This window comes from Gigantopelta aegis, chromosome 9 (genome assembly GCF_016097555.1).
Source record: "Gigantopelta aegis isolate Gae_Host chromosome 9, Gae_host_genome, whole genome shotgun sequence".
In the NCBI taxonomy this organism is placed as follows: domain Eukaryota; kingdom Metazoa; phylum Mollusca; class Gastropoda; order Neomphalida; family Peltospiridae; genus Gigantopelta; species Gigantopelta aegis.
The window spans coordinates 6414280-6432262 of record NC_054707.1 but is presented as its reverse complement, the minus strand read 5'-3'; the positions used below and the strand labels follow the sequence as shown (position 1 = coordinate 6432262).

The 17983-nt window shown below is 36.0% G+C and overlaps 2 protein-coding genes and 1 non-coding gene across 3 annotated transcripts in view; 1 reads left to right on the top strand and 2 right to left on the bottom strand.

Moving 5' to 3' along the window:
* Window positions 1–1536: 1536 nt before the first annotated feature.
* On the bottom strand, window positions 1537–11232 carry LOC121380939 (tripartite motif-containing protein 2-like). The gene is made up of 2 exons (XM_041509980.1): window positions 11078–11232; window positions 1537–4342 (listed from the first exon to the last, which is right to left on the bottom strand). The coding sequence occupies exon 2, from the start codon at window positions 4311–4313 to the stop codon at window positions 2523–2525; it is 1791 nt and encodes a 596-aa protein (XP_041365914.1). The 5' UTR covers window positions 4314–4342; window positions 11078–11232; the 3' UTR covers window positions 1537–2522.
* A 324-nt stretch (window positions 11233–11556) lies between these two features.
* On the top strand, window positions 11557–11630 carry Trnai-aau. The gene has a single exon. It is a non-coding gene; the product is annotated as a tRNA-Ile (tRNA).
* A 2672-nt stretch (window positions 11631–14302) lies between these two features.
* LOC121381258 (sentrin-specific protease 1-like) overlaps window positions 14303–17983 on the bottom strand; it is a 32771-nt gene continuing 29090 nt past the window's right edge. Inside the window, exons 17-18 of the mRNA XM_041510499.1 lie at window positions 17418–17513; window positions 14303–16402 (exon numbers count right to left, since the gene is read on the bottom strand). Coding sequence (XP_041366433.1) covers window positions 16337–16402; window positions 17418–17513 — 162 coding nt within the window. The 3' untranslated portion in view covers window positions 14303–16336. The remainder of the gene's footprint in view (window positions 16403–17417; window positions 17514–17983) is intronic.

Below are 17983 nucleotides of genomic sequence, written 5' to 3'. Positions count from 1 at the left end.
GACCTATTGCGATCAGTTATAGTCCGTCATGTGAAAACTCTTCTTCTTGCCCAAAAATACTTTGCAGATTCCAACAAAATTGTGTGAGAAGCTTCCCCAGCGTATGGAAAAAACAAATTTATGAATTTGGTCATTTTTTTTACATCCTCCAGGGCCGGGGCGAGACGGGGACAAAAGAGGAAATTAGCTTTTGCCATATATTTTTGTCCGTTATTGTGCGGCGTCCATAAATATTTCACATTTTTGACTTCTCCAAAACTGGGAGGTATCTAGCTTAGTCGGCAGAGCGTTTGCTTGAGGTGCAAGCGTCATGGGATCAAACCACCTCAGTGAACTCATTCTCCGTGTTTTCTCATGTCTCAACCAGTGCTACATGACTGATATATTAATGGCTGTGGTAGGTGCTGTCCTGTCTTTTGGAAAGTACACTAACATATCCCTTGCTGTTAATGAACAAATATTACAGGTTTCCTCTACGACTATGAGTCAAAATTTACCAAATGTTTGACACCCAATAGCCACTGATTAATAGATCAAAGTGGTGTCATTAAACAAAATAAGCTTTCACTTTTCTTCCCTAAAGCTTCATTGGCACATGGGGAAACTTTGTGAAATTGGTCACTCTATTCCCACTCCACTTCTTAGGGCCTGAAAGGGAAATAATAAACTAATTATTTAAAAAATCTTCTCTTCTTCCAGAAATGTTACAATTAAATAGCCTTCATGTTTGTAAAGGTAAACATTTTACTACGTGTATGTATTATATCCAATATTTCGACAATATTATGAATATAAATATATCGAAGGGTCGTAAGTGACTTTTAAAGCTATACATACAATATACTATTTATCATTATCATACAGTAAGAACACAAAACCAAATTTAATTTGCTTATCCAACAGAATGGTAGACTCACTATACATGTGATCAGTTACAGTGACACTTGAATAATTGTTACAAAATCTCAGGTTAGTTTTTAACATTCATCTATGACAGCATCATATAGAGAATACTACATGAGCAGCTGTAAGATACCATTTATCTTACAAGTTGTTTTTAAACATATCTAATGAGCAAAAACAAGTTGGATACGTTTTAAAACAAGTTGTAAAATAAATGGTATCTAACGGACACAAATGTAGAATTTTATTTCTTATACATCTTCTGAAAAGTTTTAAAATAAATTTAAACGCCTTTTCCAACTAAAACCTATGTATGGCCCTAGTGCATAAAGTTAACTTGTGCATCATGGACAAGTCAATTTCAGGTTAACTTGTATGTCACATCTTGTGATCAATTTCTACCATACTTTTCCACTGGATGGTATGGCACTGGTGACCCGGTCATCACCTAGGTGCAGCCAGTCGTATGTCTGTAAAATATTATCGCACGTATAGGTGTTAACAAATAATGTTCTCACCAAATGGGTGTGTAAGAAACTATATTTAACCACACCATTACGTAAAATAAAACATCCATAAAATTAAGTATTCTTGTACAGTAATACTAATAAAATTCTGATATGGTAAAAAATATTCTGTTAATATAATTTTATTAATTTTTAAAGCAATTATCAACATTTAACAAGCATATAAAGAATGTATAACAGCAAATAAAATCTCATAATTGATAATGTTAACGTATGTGCTAAAAATACTATATTGTCAGCCTCTTAGCATAACTGCCAAACAAATAAAAATGGAAGACCCCCCCCCCATTTAAAAAAAATAAAAACAGAAATGAATTCTTTAATAATTATTTGAACAATCACAATCCATTTTTAGCAAAATCTCAAAAAATTAGTTTGGAAATTGAGGTTGATGATATTCAATATATCAACAAAATTAATATGTATAAGTATAAATACAATGTGTTCCTTAAAGTATTATCTTACACAAATATAGCCAGATGTTTTTACAACACCCCTAGTTTGGCACAAAACTGTACCCCATATACTTGACAGAACACTGGATGAAATAAAATTTCATGTTTATTGTCTATATAAAACTTTTATTTTATTTTTTTACAACAAACACTGTCACATTTATCACCAATGACTTGTGGTATTAGTTATTTGCGCTATCAACCCAGAAAATTAACAAATCTACAGCAATTTCCATGGCATTGCAGGGGTTGGTACCATTTGTATACTCATAAAAATATTGACAACAGTGAACAGCCCTCAATTGAAATTACATGTAAATATACAATTTCCTACAAAATTAATAAATATACACAATTTCAATTCAACAATCCACCTCGGACACATGTTTAGGACTAGTGTGTGATTAGTGCATGTTTTGAAGCATCTTTGGAATAATATGCTATTCCACCCAACAGCAAAGTGACATAAGCAATTCCACTTAACAAAACCAATGGCTATAGTTTAACACATTACCTAGTATTTGAATTTTGGATTATATGAATATAATGTATTCATAATTATTACATTAATTTTTTTATTCCTTATACCGATTGGTAAAGAATCATACCAGCACATATACAGATATATCTGTTATTGTTACTTAATACAAATGACTTCACCATCGGCCGTGCCGACTATGAGAGAATACTCAGTGGGGTGCAAAGTCAGCGAGGTTGGTTTTAATAACCTGAAGGGAGAGGAGCCAACAAATCCCAGGAACTTGCCGTCTGGAGAAACGGCATGAATACCGTGATTCCAGTCTGCCACGTAAATGGTCTCATCTGTTCCACAGAGAACGTCCCAGAATTCCGAGCCTGGGAAAGGCGACTGATAGCAGTGGCTCTGCTTGAAATGGGCATCAAAGATCTTCACAGTCCTTGCATTATCCGATACGACAACCACCCCGTGTTCGCTGATGGCAACGAATCTCGGCGCCTCAAATATGAAATTTCCATCAGCATCCCTCTTGAGGATGTTGACCATTCGGCCAGACGGTGTCATGACGTATACGCATCTGTCCGTCTCGTCACACACAAAAACTCTACCATGTTTATCAATGGCAACTCCTCTGGGCATGGACAGCCCATGAGCTATCTGATTCTTGAAGGCGCCATTGATGTGGAGGACGTTCACACTACCATACCCGTCGTTAGTTTCACAGTCAGTAATAACGATCTCGCTGCTCGGAGCCAGGGCTAGACCCCATGGCCTCACACAGTCGAGATGCTCTATTTTGGCAACAATTTCTCCTTTCATCAGCATTACCAACGAGTCACAGTTCGAGGCCACAAACATATTGCCACTACGGGTCAGAGCAATGCCTGTCACGAAGAATTTATTGTTCAGGTGATGCAGAACTGTGCCAGACGTCAGAGAGTCCAATGGGTAGAGAGGGGCATCTCTTGGGTCAGCAGAAGGAAAAGACAAGCTTCCAGCAGTGGAAAGTGACACATCTTTCAGCATATTGTCAACGGCCAGAAATTCAGACTTACTCTTCTCTGCTACGCTAGGCAGCTGCATATCCTTCGTACTTTCTCTCAGTTTCTGGACATTCTCCAACATGCTGGTAATGTGCCAGGCATCTGAGCTGGACTTAGTTTCTTTGACAAACTCCAAAGCTTTCTCCACCTGAAACTTGTTTTTCTCTATCTGTTCAATCTTTGTCTCCAGCTGATATCCTGCCTTAGAAATGTGCTCCGCAAGCGTCTGAAGAAACTTCAGTTTCTTCTCTTCCAAAATTTCCCAAAGTTTGGTAAACGTCTGCTCAATGTTAGTCGCTGTCTGCTCCCCTTGTTCCGAAAACTGCTGCTGCATTAGGAGAGCTTCCTGGTAGCGGCTATCAATTGCCACCAACAGAACATTCAGCTCTTTTTCTGCATCCGTCAGTCTATCCCTGGCTTTGTTGACAACGACATCCACAGACAGTGTCATGTGAGCCATGGTTGATGGAAGCTTTTTGTGAGCCTTGGCGCAGGTCTTGCATAGCCAAAGGTTACAATCATTACAGAACAGTTCTGTTGGTTTATCTTCCTCACACACCTCGCATATTTTTGCTACCGAAGTCTCACGCCATTCGGATCTCCCTTTGACAATACTCTGCAGTGACTGTTCCTTCTGAATAAAACTCAGCAGACTGTCCACCAGGAAGTTGTTCTTTAGTGACTGAATGTTTTTACCGGGGATCACAGTAGGTTCACGACACAGGGGACAGTTTATCAAACCGGGATTGCCCAGGTTATTGACGTATGTCTCAAGACAAGGGAAGCAAAATGTGTGTTGACAGTGTAACACTTTGGGTTGCTTGTAACTGTCCAGACAGAGCGAACACTGCAGAAACTCTCCGGTTAGCTTGTCAACACTGACTTTGTTTGGAGGTGCAGACGCCATTTCATCCCGGTATCAGAGCAAACCTGCCACTGAAAGAGAAACACATATTCAGTACAGAACCCGTTCAACAAATAATGCATTAATTACCAAGGACTATTTAAGATTTTTCTTACACATACTACGAGTATTGATTTAAACACATCTGATAGGATATTTCAAGATCATAACCCAAATGCCATAACCACAACATCCAATTAAATTAGCACTAGTTACCAAAACTGAGTCCTCTAGATTTCATGGAAACTTTCAATGCAAAATGACCATTGGAAGGGTTTTAGTTTTAGATTATTGTTTAATGTTCCACATTTTGTAAAATATAACCCACTACTTTTTTTTCAAAATCAGAAGTAGTACAGTGAAACCTCTCAAAACCAGACCCTCTATAAACTGGAATTACCTAAAAACCGGACATGTCCCACAGTCCCTTTTTAAAATCAGTACAGAACTTAACCTGTCTCAGTCCTTGGTTTTTGAAAATTATAGGCGAGTGGAAATTCGCACACCTCAATATACTAAGGCGAGTGAAAAAATCACTCCACAATAAATAAAATTGGCCGTGTAGCTCCAATTGGATTGTGACTGGTACGTCTACAAAATTGCCTATTAAACCAGTATTTCCCCGATTTGTTCAACAAAGAGAAATACCAGTTTAACGACTGCATGGAAGTCACTGCCATGTTTTTAAGTTTGATTGTTTTAATAAAAGGACAATCATATCAGCTAAATGAGTTATGAAAACTGTTTATTTTTGTAAACAGTGGAAATAAATATATATACCCATCTGTTTTACGTGCGCCGTTTGTCACGTGTAATGTGCGCGGTTTTTCACACTCGCCAGATTGAAATTACATGTGCTGTACGAGCGCGATCGGACCCGTGCACCTTAAAAAGCAAGGTCTGCTGTCTAAACCGGATACTTCTTAAAACCGGGCATTTTACTTGGTCCCGAGGGTGTCCAGTTTAGAGGAGTTTCAATGTAGTTACTTTCAATTTCACATGTTCAATTCACTTCTCAGGGCTCAAATTAATGACTATTTAGTCGCAAATGCAACCATAATTTGATGTTTGCACCTAAATAAATTGCTTTAGTTGCATTGTGCAACTTCAGCTTTGGGTTTATTCTTTTACGATTTACTAAATTAGCAGTTGAACATCCAAAAGCACATGTAATATGTAATACAGGTATTTTAATTTATCCTGCAATCACTGTTTCTATTGACCGATTATGATAACAAACTATATTAAATTAAAGTCATAAAAGTATAATAGCAGATTATGACTTTTGACATCACATATTCCTCATGAGCTCGTCTGGGACAGTATAGTTTTAAAAGACGCACAATTAGTAAATAGTTTTATGTATGTAAAAAAAATATTAATTTCTGCGGTGCTCCAAAGAAGATAGCGGAGGAATCTACTTACAACCAACATATTGTACATTGCAAATTTTAAGGGCTTACCAATACATAAGACATCTTTATGGCACCGATTCATGACAGTCATGAAGAAACTTAGGCAAGACTTCTGAACGTGCCAGCATTCAGTTCATTCAAGCGGTATAATTCATATTTGTTAGAATTAGTGTAAGTTTAGGATTAGTTATATACAATACCTTTTTAAACATTTTGTTCTATAAAAGCAACATAATGTTTATATTTTGTAATCCAGTGACTACCACCATATTTTGCCTTTGAAAAATTAAGACATTTTGACTATTCTGTGTAAAATATCCTCCACAAGGGTGCCTTTGTTGGTGCTTTTGGTAGAAATATAGCACAGAAGACACAATGAGGCATTATGGGACTAAAGGCTTGTTTTATTCCGTAGACACTCGGTTCATTCCGTCAAAATACACCCTATGAGATTTATAATTATAAGTATTAAAATGCAGTCTCACTTGTTGATCCACTGCATGGCCGAGTGGTTACAGAACTTGTCTCTGGATTTGAAATCCAGACCCTAGCACTACGTTGTTTGTAGTGTTTAATGCAATGTCCACTTGATATCCCTAATCCAATACATGCTGGCACATTCAGAAGTCTTTTCAAAACTTAAATATGTATACAACTACAACTTTATTTGAATGAAACGTGTGATAATATTGGCAGGAAACGTGCTGCTATGAAGAAATGGTATCCAAATCCTGCAAAGGTAACTGAGACGTAGGCGAAAGTTTCCGTTACAATACCATAACTAGGGTTGTCTTAGATACGATAACGTAGCGCTGACATCGACACGGGTCTTCTGTTCAGCGCTACGAGATGAGGCATATACCCCATGTGTAGCAAAAACAAACTTCAGTGTTCTGGTAAAAAACATTCACACTTTGTTGGAAACACTTACTCGATATCGTTGATATATATTAAATTAATTGTTGTTGCAAATATAATTAATACAATGCAGATTAACAATTATCAAGACTAAAAGCGTTCTTCGGCAGCCATGACAGATAATACGAGAATCTCGTGAGAATGTGAAATATCCATACATGAAAATATATAATCTACTTTTTGTAATTTTAGTTTTTATGATATATTTGAGGAAATGTATTTTTTTATTTATCTTTTAAAACTTAAACGTTTGTCTAAAATTATGAAAAATAAAAACATACCGACATTTAAACTGCATTGTCTGCTCTCGGAACTTTTTTGACAGAGGTCAAGGTAAGTAGACCAGTTTTTATTTTAATGTGGCGAAGCATTGTAATAATATAGATAATTTAAAAAAAAAAATTCATGACGTCACTTTACATCTCTTTACAAGAACAATAAACTGGGTGAATGACGTTTCCGTTTTAAGAACGCTGGAAACGTTTCAATGCAAAATTGCTATATAATTTTTTTTTTTTTTTTAACATTACTAAAGAAAGAAGTGTTTTATTTAACGACGCACTCAACACATTTTATTTACGGTTATATGGCGTCAGACATATGGTTAAGGACCACACAGATTTGGAGAGGAAACCCGCTGTCGCCACATAGGCTACTCTTTTACGACAGGCAGCAAGGGATCTTTTATTTGCGCTTCCCACAGGCAGGATAGCACAAACCATGGCCTTTGTTGAACCAGTTATGGATCACTGGTCAGTGCAAGTGGTTTACACCTACCCACTGAGCCTTGCGGAGCACTCACTCAGGGTTTGGAGTCGGTATCTGAATTAAAAATCCCATCCCAGTACCTACCAGCCTGTAGACCGATGGCCTGCCACGACGCCACCGAGGCCGGTTTAACATTACTAATGCACTTCACTCTGAAGAAAATCTTGTGATTAAAAAAACTGTACTATTTACGAAATATGGATTTCAAGTGACATTACTGTAGGATATTTATTGTGTACAAAGCCAAAATAATGGTGCGAAAAGTGACCGTCGTCGTTTTTTTAAAGTACTTACAGTGCTAGCCGTTTGCTAGTAGTGTAGTGGTAGAATGTCATTTTAATATTAGTGTGTATTTTGTGCATTATTGTAGTGGCTTATCTCAGATCTGAGATGAAGAACTGTAAATAATGTTAACTTTGGGCTAGTAGTGTAGTCTTAGACTTTAATTAATCAATTTGTTGTTATTATTAGCACTGTATTACTATTAGTGATCGCCAAATATTCCTCATGAGCTCATCTCTGACAGTATATGGTTTTAAAATACCTACAGTTAATAAATAGTTTTAGTAAGTAAAAAACAAATAGATATATTACTCGACGCAGTTTCTGCGGTGCTCCGAAGAAGATAGCGGAGAAAACTACTTACAACCAACATGGTTGTCAAGGGATAAAAATAGCCAGACGATATTGTACATTGTGAATTTTAAGGGCTTTATGGCGCCTGATGCGTGTCAGTCGTGAAGAAACTTAAATATGTATACAACTACAACTTTATTTGAATGAAAGAGGCGATAATATTGCCGGGAAACGTGCCGCTGTGATCTGTGGCGGCGCTGCTACGAAGAAATAGTATCCATATCCCATAACGGTAACTGAGACGTAGGCGATAGTTTCCGTTACAATACCGTAACTAGGGTTGTCTATGAAAATATTGCAGGCCTTTTATTTTATTTTATCCTGGCGTCATATGTTTTCGATATGATAAGCAAAAAAACAAAACAAAAAAACACACAATACTTCGTACATACAATACTACTTTACCTTTCTCAAGTCACATTAGTTTATTGTGAAAAACAGTGATAATTTCCCATGAACACCAAATTTTCCTCCAAAAACACTAGCTGCTAAGTCGTACAGGTGTTTCCGCTATATTTTCACGAACATCATATGTTTTCGATAGTTTCATTGGCTGTCTATTTTTGTCCTTTTTATGGCAGTTAAGGGTCTATACTCCGTGCAATAATTTACATCAAAATCTTCTTTTTAAAATAAAATCATATAATGTTTGTAACTTGTAAAAAATATTGAATAATCTTCAGACCAATAGACAGTGTTCACTTAAAACATATTTACATTATGTTTTCGTCATAGGCTAATGTCTAATCCTCTTGTTATGCATATCAACGACACCTAAATTCAGACTGTCACCTTAAGTATTCATGACAGAGATACAGAACTATATACTTTCAAAAAATCTAATTCCACCAAACCACCTTTATTTGTAGCAAATGTAAATGCACATGTAAACATGCCCCCACCAGAAATTACTGAAAAGATCTTTGCTGTGACTGACATAAGAAGTAACCCAACCAGCCTTCCATAAATTTTATTGTTCAGTGTAATGATCGAATGCCAGACCCACTCGGCCCGGAGGACAACTCGGCCCATGTCGAGACAACTCGGCCCACCGCGAGACAACTCGGCCCGGAGTCCAGAAACAACTTGTTGGACAAGTGTTTTTTAAATTAAAGTATTCTCACTGAAATAAAAGAATATGCTTTTGTTAGTATTGAATTAGTCCCACCTTAACCTAAACGTCCCGAAACGATTTTGAGACAGGTATTTATATTTTAGGGGATTATAAACAGTTAAAATAAATTTCTTGAATTTGTAGCAGACTTTGAGACGGCTTGCGGTGAACTCGTATGGAAAACTTACTCGTATGGGGGAATATGCAGTGAACTCGTATGGAAATCCACAAGTGAACTCGTATGGAAGACAAACTCGTATGGGAGAAAAGGCAGTGAACTCGTATGGAAATTACAAACTGATATATCCAATACTGTATAGCAACTTGTGTGTAATTTTTATGCAGAGTTCGACAAATCCGCTAGCCCAACGTCCGTGGCTAGTGGTTTTTAAGTTTGGGTTAGTGAGAAACGCAAAGCATGCATGCTTTGTTTACGGTTTCTGTCGCAGGAAATAAGTCTAATGACATGCGTGTTTTGATTATAGGTGATTGCCGTTGACACACAAGCTGTGGTTGACACGCAAATAGTTGACTGATGGGGACATAAATAAGAAGCATGTATACAAAACAAGTGTCAAAATACACATTTAAGAGAAATATCAAAGTATATCTGCATATCCATACATCCCCATACGAGTTCACCATTATTGTTTCCATACGAGTTCGTTTTCCATTCATACGAGTTAGTTTCCATACGAACACGTGACTATGCGAATATGTGGATCTTTAAACTTATGTTTATATTTGTTATGCCTGTTTGTCTCGGAGAGGAAGATGCGACAGCGACAGAGGAAGACCTTCAGGAATCTACAGGGGAAAATTTTCGAACTGTGGGGACGCTACACAGATTCCTGTCGGCCTGTGGAAAGCTCTACGCCCCTCTTGCGCACTGACTTTTATCTTTTGCTGGACGTTTTATTTCTATGTTCTTTTGGTGATTGGTGTTTTATTTCATTATTATAACTATTTATGTATATGTGTTCTGTTGGTTTTTAACGTATATATATGTGTGTTTAATGTAATAAATGTGAGAATTTGGCAAATGATGTTTTTTGCGTTATTTCTTTAGTACAATACTTCTAGAAACCCATCCGATACTACGATATGCGCGTACGACATGCACAATTGTCATTCTTAATGGTGACCATATAGTTAGCGGTATCTATCAGTATAATGCATTATTATTACTATAGTACAATACTACGACATGGCCAACTATCATACTATCACACGGGGCTGAGTTGTCTCGGACACGGGGCCGAGTTGTCTGGGCCGAGTTGTCCCCCGGGCCGAGTTGTCTGGTCCCCGTAATGATCACGTGGTATATCATCAAACTTTGGCTGGTCAGATGTCAGTGTTGCAGACGATAACTTTGCAGGGATTTGTGATACCAAGATTTCGCTATGCGAGGCATTTCATTAGTACCAAAATATTGCATTACGAAAAACTGATAACATGCACACTATTTATGCTATTATAATTAAAACATAAAGTTGGCAGATTAACTTGAAGCATTTTCAATATTATGAGGTAAAAGACACTTCGTTGTTTATGTTTAGGCTGATAGTGACGTAATATCTCCCGATACATGCAGTTACAAACAAAGTATCGAAAACATGTCGATCGAAATTGTATGACGGTACGATACCATATGAAATATAGGCATGAATTAAGACTACAATAAAATAATTGGATATGTTCTATTTATTGTGTATGAAGCAAAAATCTATCTGTGGTTCTGGCTTGTCCTCAAATTTATATAAACAACGAACATATTTTTTTCGGTTTAGAAATTAAACAATGTTTAATTTAAACCATCACGGTTTTGGTCTAAATAATATTTTTTTGACATCGATGTTAAAGAGAAAGTAAATATAACGATGACAAAATAACCATCAACAACATATAACTTTCACCTTCAAATTTTGTAACTATTATTTCTTGCATTTTGCTAGAAAGAAAAAGTTTAATGAAAAATAACTTCCGTGTTCTTACGAATACCCGATCAAATAATAGACAGGTTTTTTGTCGAAAATACCGTTGAAACATGGCTGTGTTCAACCGACCGAGCAGAAAAAACGTCCGCTAGACTGGTATATGCGCTTCACGGTAAACCAAATGGCCACGTTGGAAACCAATCAAATAGTTCGCGAACGTTAGCGAAACGTTTGCTGGCTGAACGTAGGGCTGGTGTCAATCGTAGTCTGGATCGCTCCCATACTTTTGTCAAAAAATTAAAATCTCAAATAAATGCAACAAGTTTTAACAATATAGAACAAAAACAAATTAGAACATATTTGTTCAGATACTTTGAAACGCCCCTATAAACTTATTTGATACTTATTTTTGCACACTGTGTAAAAATATACAATTAATTTCAGAAAATGTATGCCAAGGCCTGTTAGCTCAGTTGGTTAGAGCGTCGTGCTAATAACGCGAATGTCGTGGGTTCGACCCCCACATGGGCCAATGCTAGTTTTTTCCATTTTTTCGTGAGTTTGTTAAAGCCTTGATTTCTTTTATTTACATTTTTTTCATTCGCTCCCCAATAATCATTCTAAAATAAAACATCTCCCCTTTTGAACCTACCGAAAATTAACTATTAATTTTTTATCAACCTCTGCACACACCAATTGGATAAAGTTAGTTTTGTTTAACGACAACACTAGAGTACATTGATTTATTAATAATTGGCTATAGGATGTCAAACATTTGGTAATTTTGATGTATAGTCTCAAGAGGAAACCCGCTACATTTTCCCATTAGTAGCAAGAGATCTATATATATATATATATACACACACACACACACACACATATACACATATATATATATATACACACACACACATATATATATATATATATATATATATATGCATATATATATATATATATATATGCACTATCCCAAAGACAGAACAACACATACCAGTCGTGGTGCACTAGCTTGAATGACAAATAGCCTAATTGACCCACCAGAGGAGGTGGGGGTTGATCCCAGACCAACCGCGCATCAAGCTAGTGCTTACCACTGGGCTATGTCTCACCAGTCGGTTTATCCTAGTTACAGTAGCACATGTACGGTACTTGATACGGTACTTATTTTATCAACTGTGTATTATTATTTTGTTAATGAAATGAATGTATGCCAACATTTCCACTATAAATAATATACACAAATTATGATGTAGATATTTCTTGTCTCTCTCCCTACCCTGCCTACCAACAATAAAACGTTGAGTTATATGGGTCAATATCAAAATTGGTAACATTTTGTATCCCGGCTCTAAATTATATTATAAAATGTATATATTTCCCAATTTTTTTCACAGAATATTACTTTGACATCTATACACAAAACCACACATATTTGTAATATATTTCGGACATTAGTTTTTAAAAAATCAGTATTTTATTTCAGAAATTATGCCGAAATCTCATGTCCCTTGCAAGAGGTGAAGTTATATAAAGTTTAATATTGTGTCAAAAAACATATTATTCTGCATAAATGTAATCATGAGATATTAAGTAACAATACTGTGCTATTATACTTTATTTTTAATAATTATATTTTACAAATGTTTTACTAAATATGTGTGTCCCTTACATATATGTCCATACTGTTCCCTCCATCATAAAATGTTCATAATTGGAGCTCCATGAACTTGGCCTTGTACTTTCTACAAAGGATCTTCCACTTTCTGTCTTATCATTTGAATGTGGCATTAATTCAGTAACTTGTACCAGAAGACACAAATTTTTGAACAAGTATATTTCTTTGCATACAAATTTTGAGCAGCCATACTGTTACTGTCTTTGCATATGCCAAAATTAGAAATTACATTTTAAAATATTTAAGGAAATTATGTTGTCCAAGTGTACACCATGTACCAACCAGGCATTCTACATTTGACCTTCACCGTGTGTACATAATTGCTAAAATATTGTAAAATTGTCCTATCTGTTATAGTCCATACTGTTACTTCACCCCTTGCAAGGGACATGAGATTTTGGCATAATTTCTTAAATAAAATACTGATTTTTAAAAATTAATGTCCAAAATATATTACAAATATGTGGCTTTGTGTATTGTTGTCAAAGTAATATTCTGTGAAAAATTGGGAAATAATATAATTTAGAGCCGGCACCCAAAATGTTACCAATTTTGATATCGACCCATATATGCATGTGCAGGAGAGGGGTTGAGGACTTGAGGTCAACCCCCCCCCCTTACTACAACCAACCCACACCCCCCCTCCCCTCCAAAAAAAGAAAGGCACATTGGTTTAAAGGGACATACCCTAGTTTTTAAAAACTAAGGTATATTTTTGACTATTAGAGCCGTTTTTGATAACTGAATTCATACTTAACTTAGATGTTATTGTTTAGGCCACAGCAGTGTATGTGATAACCAAAAAAGATTTAGTGGAAGAAAAAAAAAAAAGTAGTACACCAAATAACATCAAAGTTCAAAGTACTCGCAACGTTTGAAAGCAGTTAATGCTACTAATCCTGCCATTGGTGATAAACATGACATAACTTTTAAAAGCAGTTAATGCCATTATAACTGCCATATGACAATATTTGTGGTTAAAAACAATTACTTTCTCTCCACAGAACACTGGCATAGCCATGGTGGGGGCAATGCATTCCAATCAATAACACTCCCCCACCCCCCACCCCCCACCCCAGGCCCGTAGCCAATGGGGGTGTCGGATCCCCCTAAGCAACTCGGGCGCTTTGCACACTCGTGTGATGCACTCTGTGCCTCCATAAGCCTAAACGACACCATCCCTCTCAAAATCCTGCCTCCCACCATATATTTTCCTTGGCTACAGCATTGGACAATTATTGTGAAACTAGGGTAGTTCAAATGCCTCCCCATTATGATTGAAACTTACAGTGTAACCTTGGCAATGGTGACCTGGTCATCACCTAGGAACAGCCAGTTGTACCTCTTGAAATTATTATCACATGTGTTATTATTAGGTGTTATAAAAAATAATTAATGATGTTTTCACCAACAGGTGTGGTGTGTAAGAAAGAGAAGTGGGCACTGGGTGAATAAGAGGAAGAATAACAAACCAATTATTTCATGTTCAAATTTTTATAGTGATAACCAGGGCTGTAGCTAGTTAAGGGGGGGGGGGGGGGAGAGCGGTAGTTGCCCCCCTCCCACAAAAAAAAATCTGGAAAGCATTATAGAAACTTAAAGAAAATTCTCTTCTCAACCATTTAAGGAGTTTTACTTAGTTGCCCCTCCAAACAAAAACTCCTAGCTACGGCCCTGATAACATATTACTGACTTTGATGACAATGATTATGTACATTTAATGTAATTAATTTATATAGTTCTGTACATTCAGTGAAACAGAATTGATTATACTTGTCGTACAAGCCCTTCAATATTCACTGCAACAGATAACCAAAGTAATAGGAAGAGGGTCTTTAGGCTCTCCCTGAACCTTTTTGTGGTTGTTGTTGACAAAGTACAATGGTACCTTAAAATACTTTTATTATCCGATTTACAATACATATGGAGACTATTCCATAATATTAGTGTGCTGGAGTACATTTTCAACTACGTAAAAGTTGTGTATGTGCAAGTTAATTCTCAGCTGCAGTAATCTCATTCATCCCGTGACTAGTTCATGAAAAAACATGGTATGTGCTATCCTGTCGGGGATTGGGGTGGAATGCAGTTTCCCCCACTTAATGACAAAAGATGAAGGTCATTCAGATCTTCCATATTTTTGTCCTACCAAAAAGCTGTTTCTGTCAATGTTCGTAGATGAAAATCTTGCAGTGTCTACAAACACTTACTTATCTTACTGATAGAAAGTCTCCATAAAGTATTATTTTCTGTTCCTCAAATTCAAACTGAAGTTAATTTTATAAACATAGTTAATATTTTATATAGGAATGAAAATGTACTCCTTTTGTTTTTTGGCTTGTGCCTCCCCAACTACTACACTGTGCCCTCCCAGCACTAGAGATTGTGCCCCTCCCACTCCAGATATCATTCCTACGGGCCTGTAAAAAAATTTGTACAAATTTAGAAGAAAAAAAAAATCATATTTGATCGCATTTTTTAAACACATAATTTACCAAATTCCTTACAATATTTTCAGATCAGTTTAAACACGGAGTATGTTTATGTACCGTAAATACATTAAAACAGGTTTTTTTCACTACTGACTAGAAACACTATTTTGAGAGTTCATCTAATATGATGATCTGAGGTCTATCAGCAGAAGATGACGGAGAGGACACTGAATGATGTTATTTGCATATATTTTGAGGCAGTGGCACTAATGACATATTATAAAAGATATGTCCTGCTAATATCACATGTCGTTTCCCACAGCAGACATATTCCTAGTGTCCTGTGGTTAAAAACACTGTCCTATAGACTGACTTTACAACAGAGTCTGTAACATATACAATCTGCCTCTCACAGAGTTTCTACACTTTCAGTTATATGTCATATAGCATTTCACAAGGACAGTTTTTGCCTAATCTTTCTGAAACTCAACTTTTACAGAGACAAAAAAAAAGAGGAAATAACAAAACAAATATTACTTTTAGCACTGCCAAGTGTGTAAACATAACTAAAAATCTTTTTTCTTTTCTTTTTTTCAATTAAACTTGAACAACACATCACAAATTCACCTTCGGTAGTGTCTTGATACTTCACAACACTGATTTAAAAATATTTCAATCTCGTATGAAACGACAGATCACAGCATTGTCATGCTTTATGCCATGATGGACTCCCATAGAAACTTCCCTCCCTTAAAAAATCCCAACCAGCCCACATCTTCTTCATAACAAGATCTAGTACACTGTACATTTAAACTGTTCAGTTCTTTGAATTAACAAGATCTAGCAGCACACCGCACACTGATAACTGTTCAATTCTTTGAATTAACATTAAAGAGCCTCTGAAAACAAAAATTTGTATCCACGAAGGATGTCTTTTCCTTGCCCTGCTTCATCCCTTTAACATGTACCAACATTTGTTGCTGTCGACTCCAGAGGACAATTTATGGCCAACTTAAGTCGGTTTTTATCCTCACAGAGAAGACTAGTTCAAGTCTTGGTGCCGTCTTCTGTGCGTTGTCACAGCGAATGTGCTGATGTGTGTATATGCAACCCGTCTTGTTTTTAGCGTCATTGTAACAATTTCTTCTTGATGATCTCGTAAACCATTCGCCGTCTGAAGTACGGCATGTGTTCCTGCAAACACAATCATGTTTTTGCTCATTAGATATTATTCATGAAAATCATTATGACGATCTGTTTCAAGGGGTAGTTTTAGTAAAATTACCAGACTGTAAAAAAACCAAAAACCCCCAAAACCCCAACCAAACATCGGTCCTGAGGGAATTCTGGTTTATTGCGGGGTTTAGAAGGATTTTCTGTGTATTTCAGTTTAGCTCCATTGAACTATCTGATGTTTTGCACTTTTAAAATCTCTTGTAAATTTACATTTAAATCTCTCTGACATTTTAACCTGGAAGCAAATTCTAAAATTGAGAAGCAGTTGTACACCACTTGTATTCAAATAAACTTTATTCTCATTTTATGTAAATTTAAACAAATAATTTAGTTTTTTTAACTTTATAATATTTCATTTAATATTGGGCATCATAATGAGGTCATAGATTGCTAATTTCTTAATCTGAATAGAGGTACAAAGTTTTATGGTGGAAAAAACAAACGGAGAACATTTTGTTTTCAAAATCTTGATTAGTGATATTTCTGGTCAATTGAAAATTGATTAGCAACTACTGTTTAATGTTTAAAAATTATGTAGTGATTTCTGAAACTTGCGTAGCAAACGATGCGATTATGAACAAAATGTTCCCTGAAAAGCTGTTGTGAAATTGATTATCAAAAAGCATATTGTGTATTATTAGCCATATGGTCAAAAATATCCTGATTCATATCAAAGTGATAAGTCTCACTAGTGCGTCAAATGGGACGTAATACTTCTCGAAATGTTAATCAAACAAGTTTAGTGATATCAACTGAAATTGATTAATGGGTAATAAATAGGATATTAATTAAAAAGGCTACCATTTGTTATATTTATGTTCAATTAAAAATTATTTCGCTCGGGACATAAACATGACATGAAATGGAAGCTTGTTTAATATCCTATAATCCTGAGTAGCAATTGCCTCTTTCTTCGTGTCAATTTTGTGCCTTGACAACAGAAAAACAATAAAATGAGAATATCGTTTCTTACTTGTGAAAATGTAATCTTTGCCTCTCTGGTGATGTAGTCTGCAAATTTGCATGCAAACATTCCACAATCACTGCCATTCATTTGCTGTGGAATATCCTGAAAGAAGGCAGCAAAAAATAAAACACTGGAAATCAGATCATGACTAACACAGACACAAAAAAAAAATATCCAGTGAAACCACTCTAAAACTGAACACTCTGTAAACCAGAATTTTCTCAAAACCAGGGCACATATTTTCGAAGCTACCTTAGCACCATGAAATCGTAAAACTGTCATAACCTGTGACATCACTATGGTGTGTGCTGTAGTGACGTCACAGCCTACGATAGTTTGAAAATCACTAGCCTCATGTTTGTCACACTTCTGTTTTAACTATCAGTACAGAAAATAACATCTGTAAACTGGATACCCCTTAAAACCAACCGTTTTACTTGGTTACGTGGGTGTTTGGTTTAGAGGGGTTTCACTGTAAATAGATTTGACATGTTCAAAGTATTTAGTCAGTATTTAGTCATTGGTATGTTGAAGCAAGCTCAAGGGTGGATAAATCAAAATTTTTGTCGTAG

Excerpts from the sequence above, each read along its gene's own strand:
- LOC121380939 (XM_041509980.1), bottom strand. The coding sequence starts at position 4,313 with ATGGCGTCTGCACCTCCAAACAAAGTCAGTGTTGACAAGCTAACCGGA.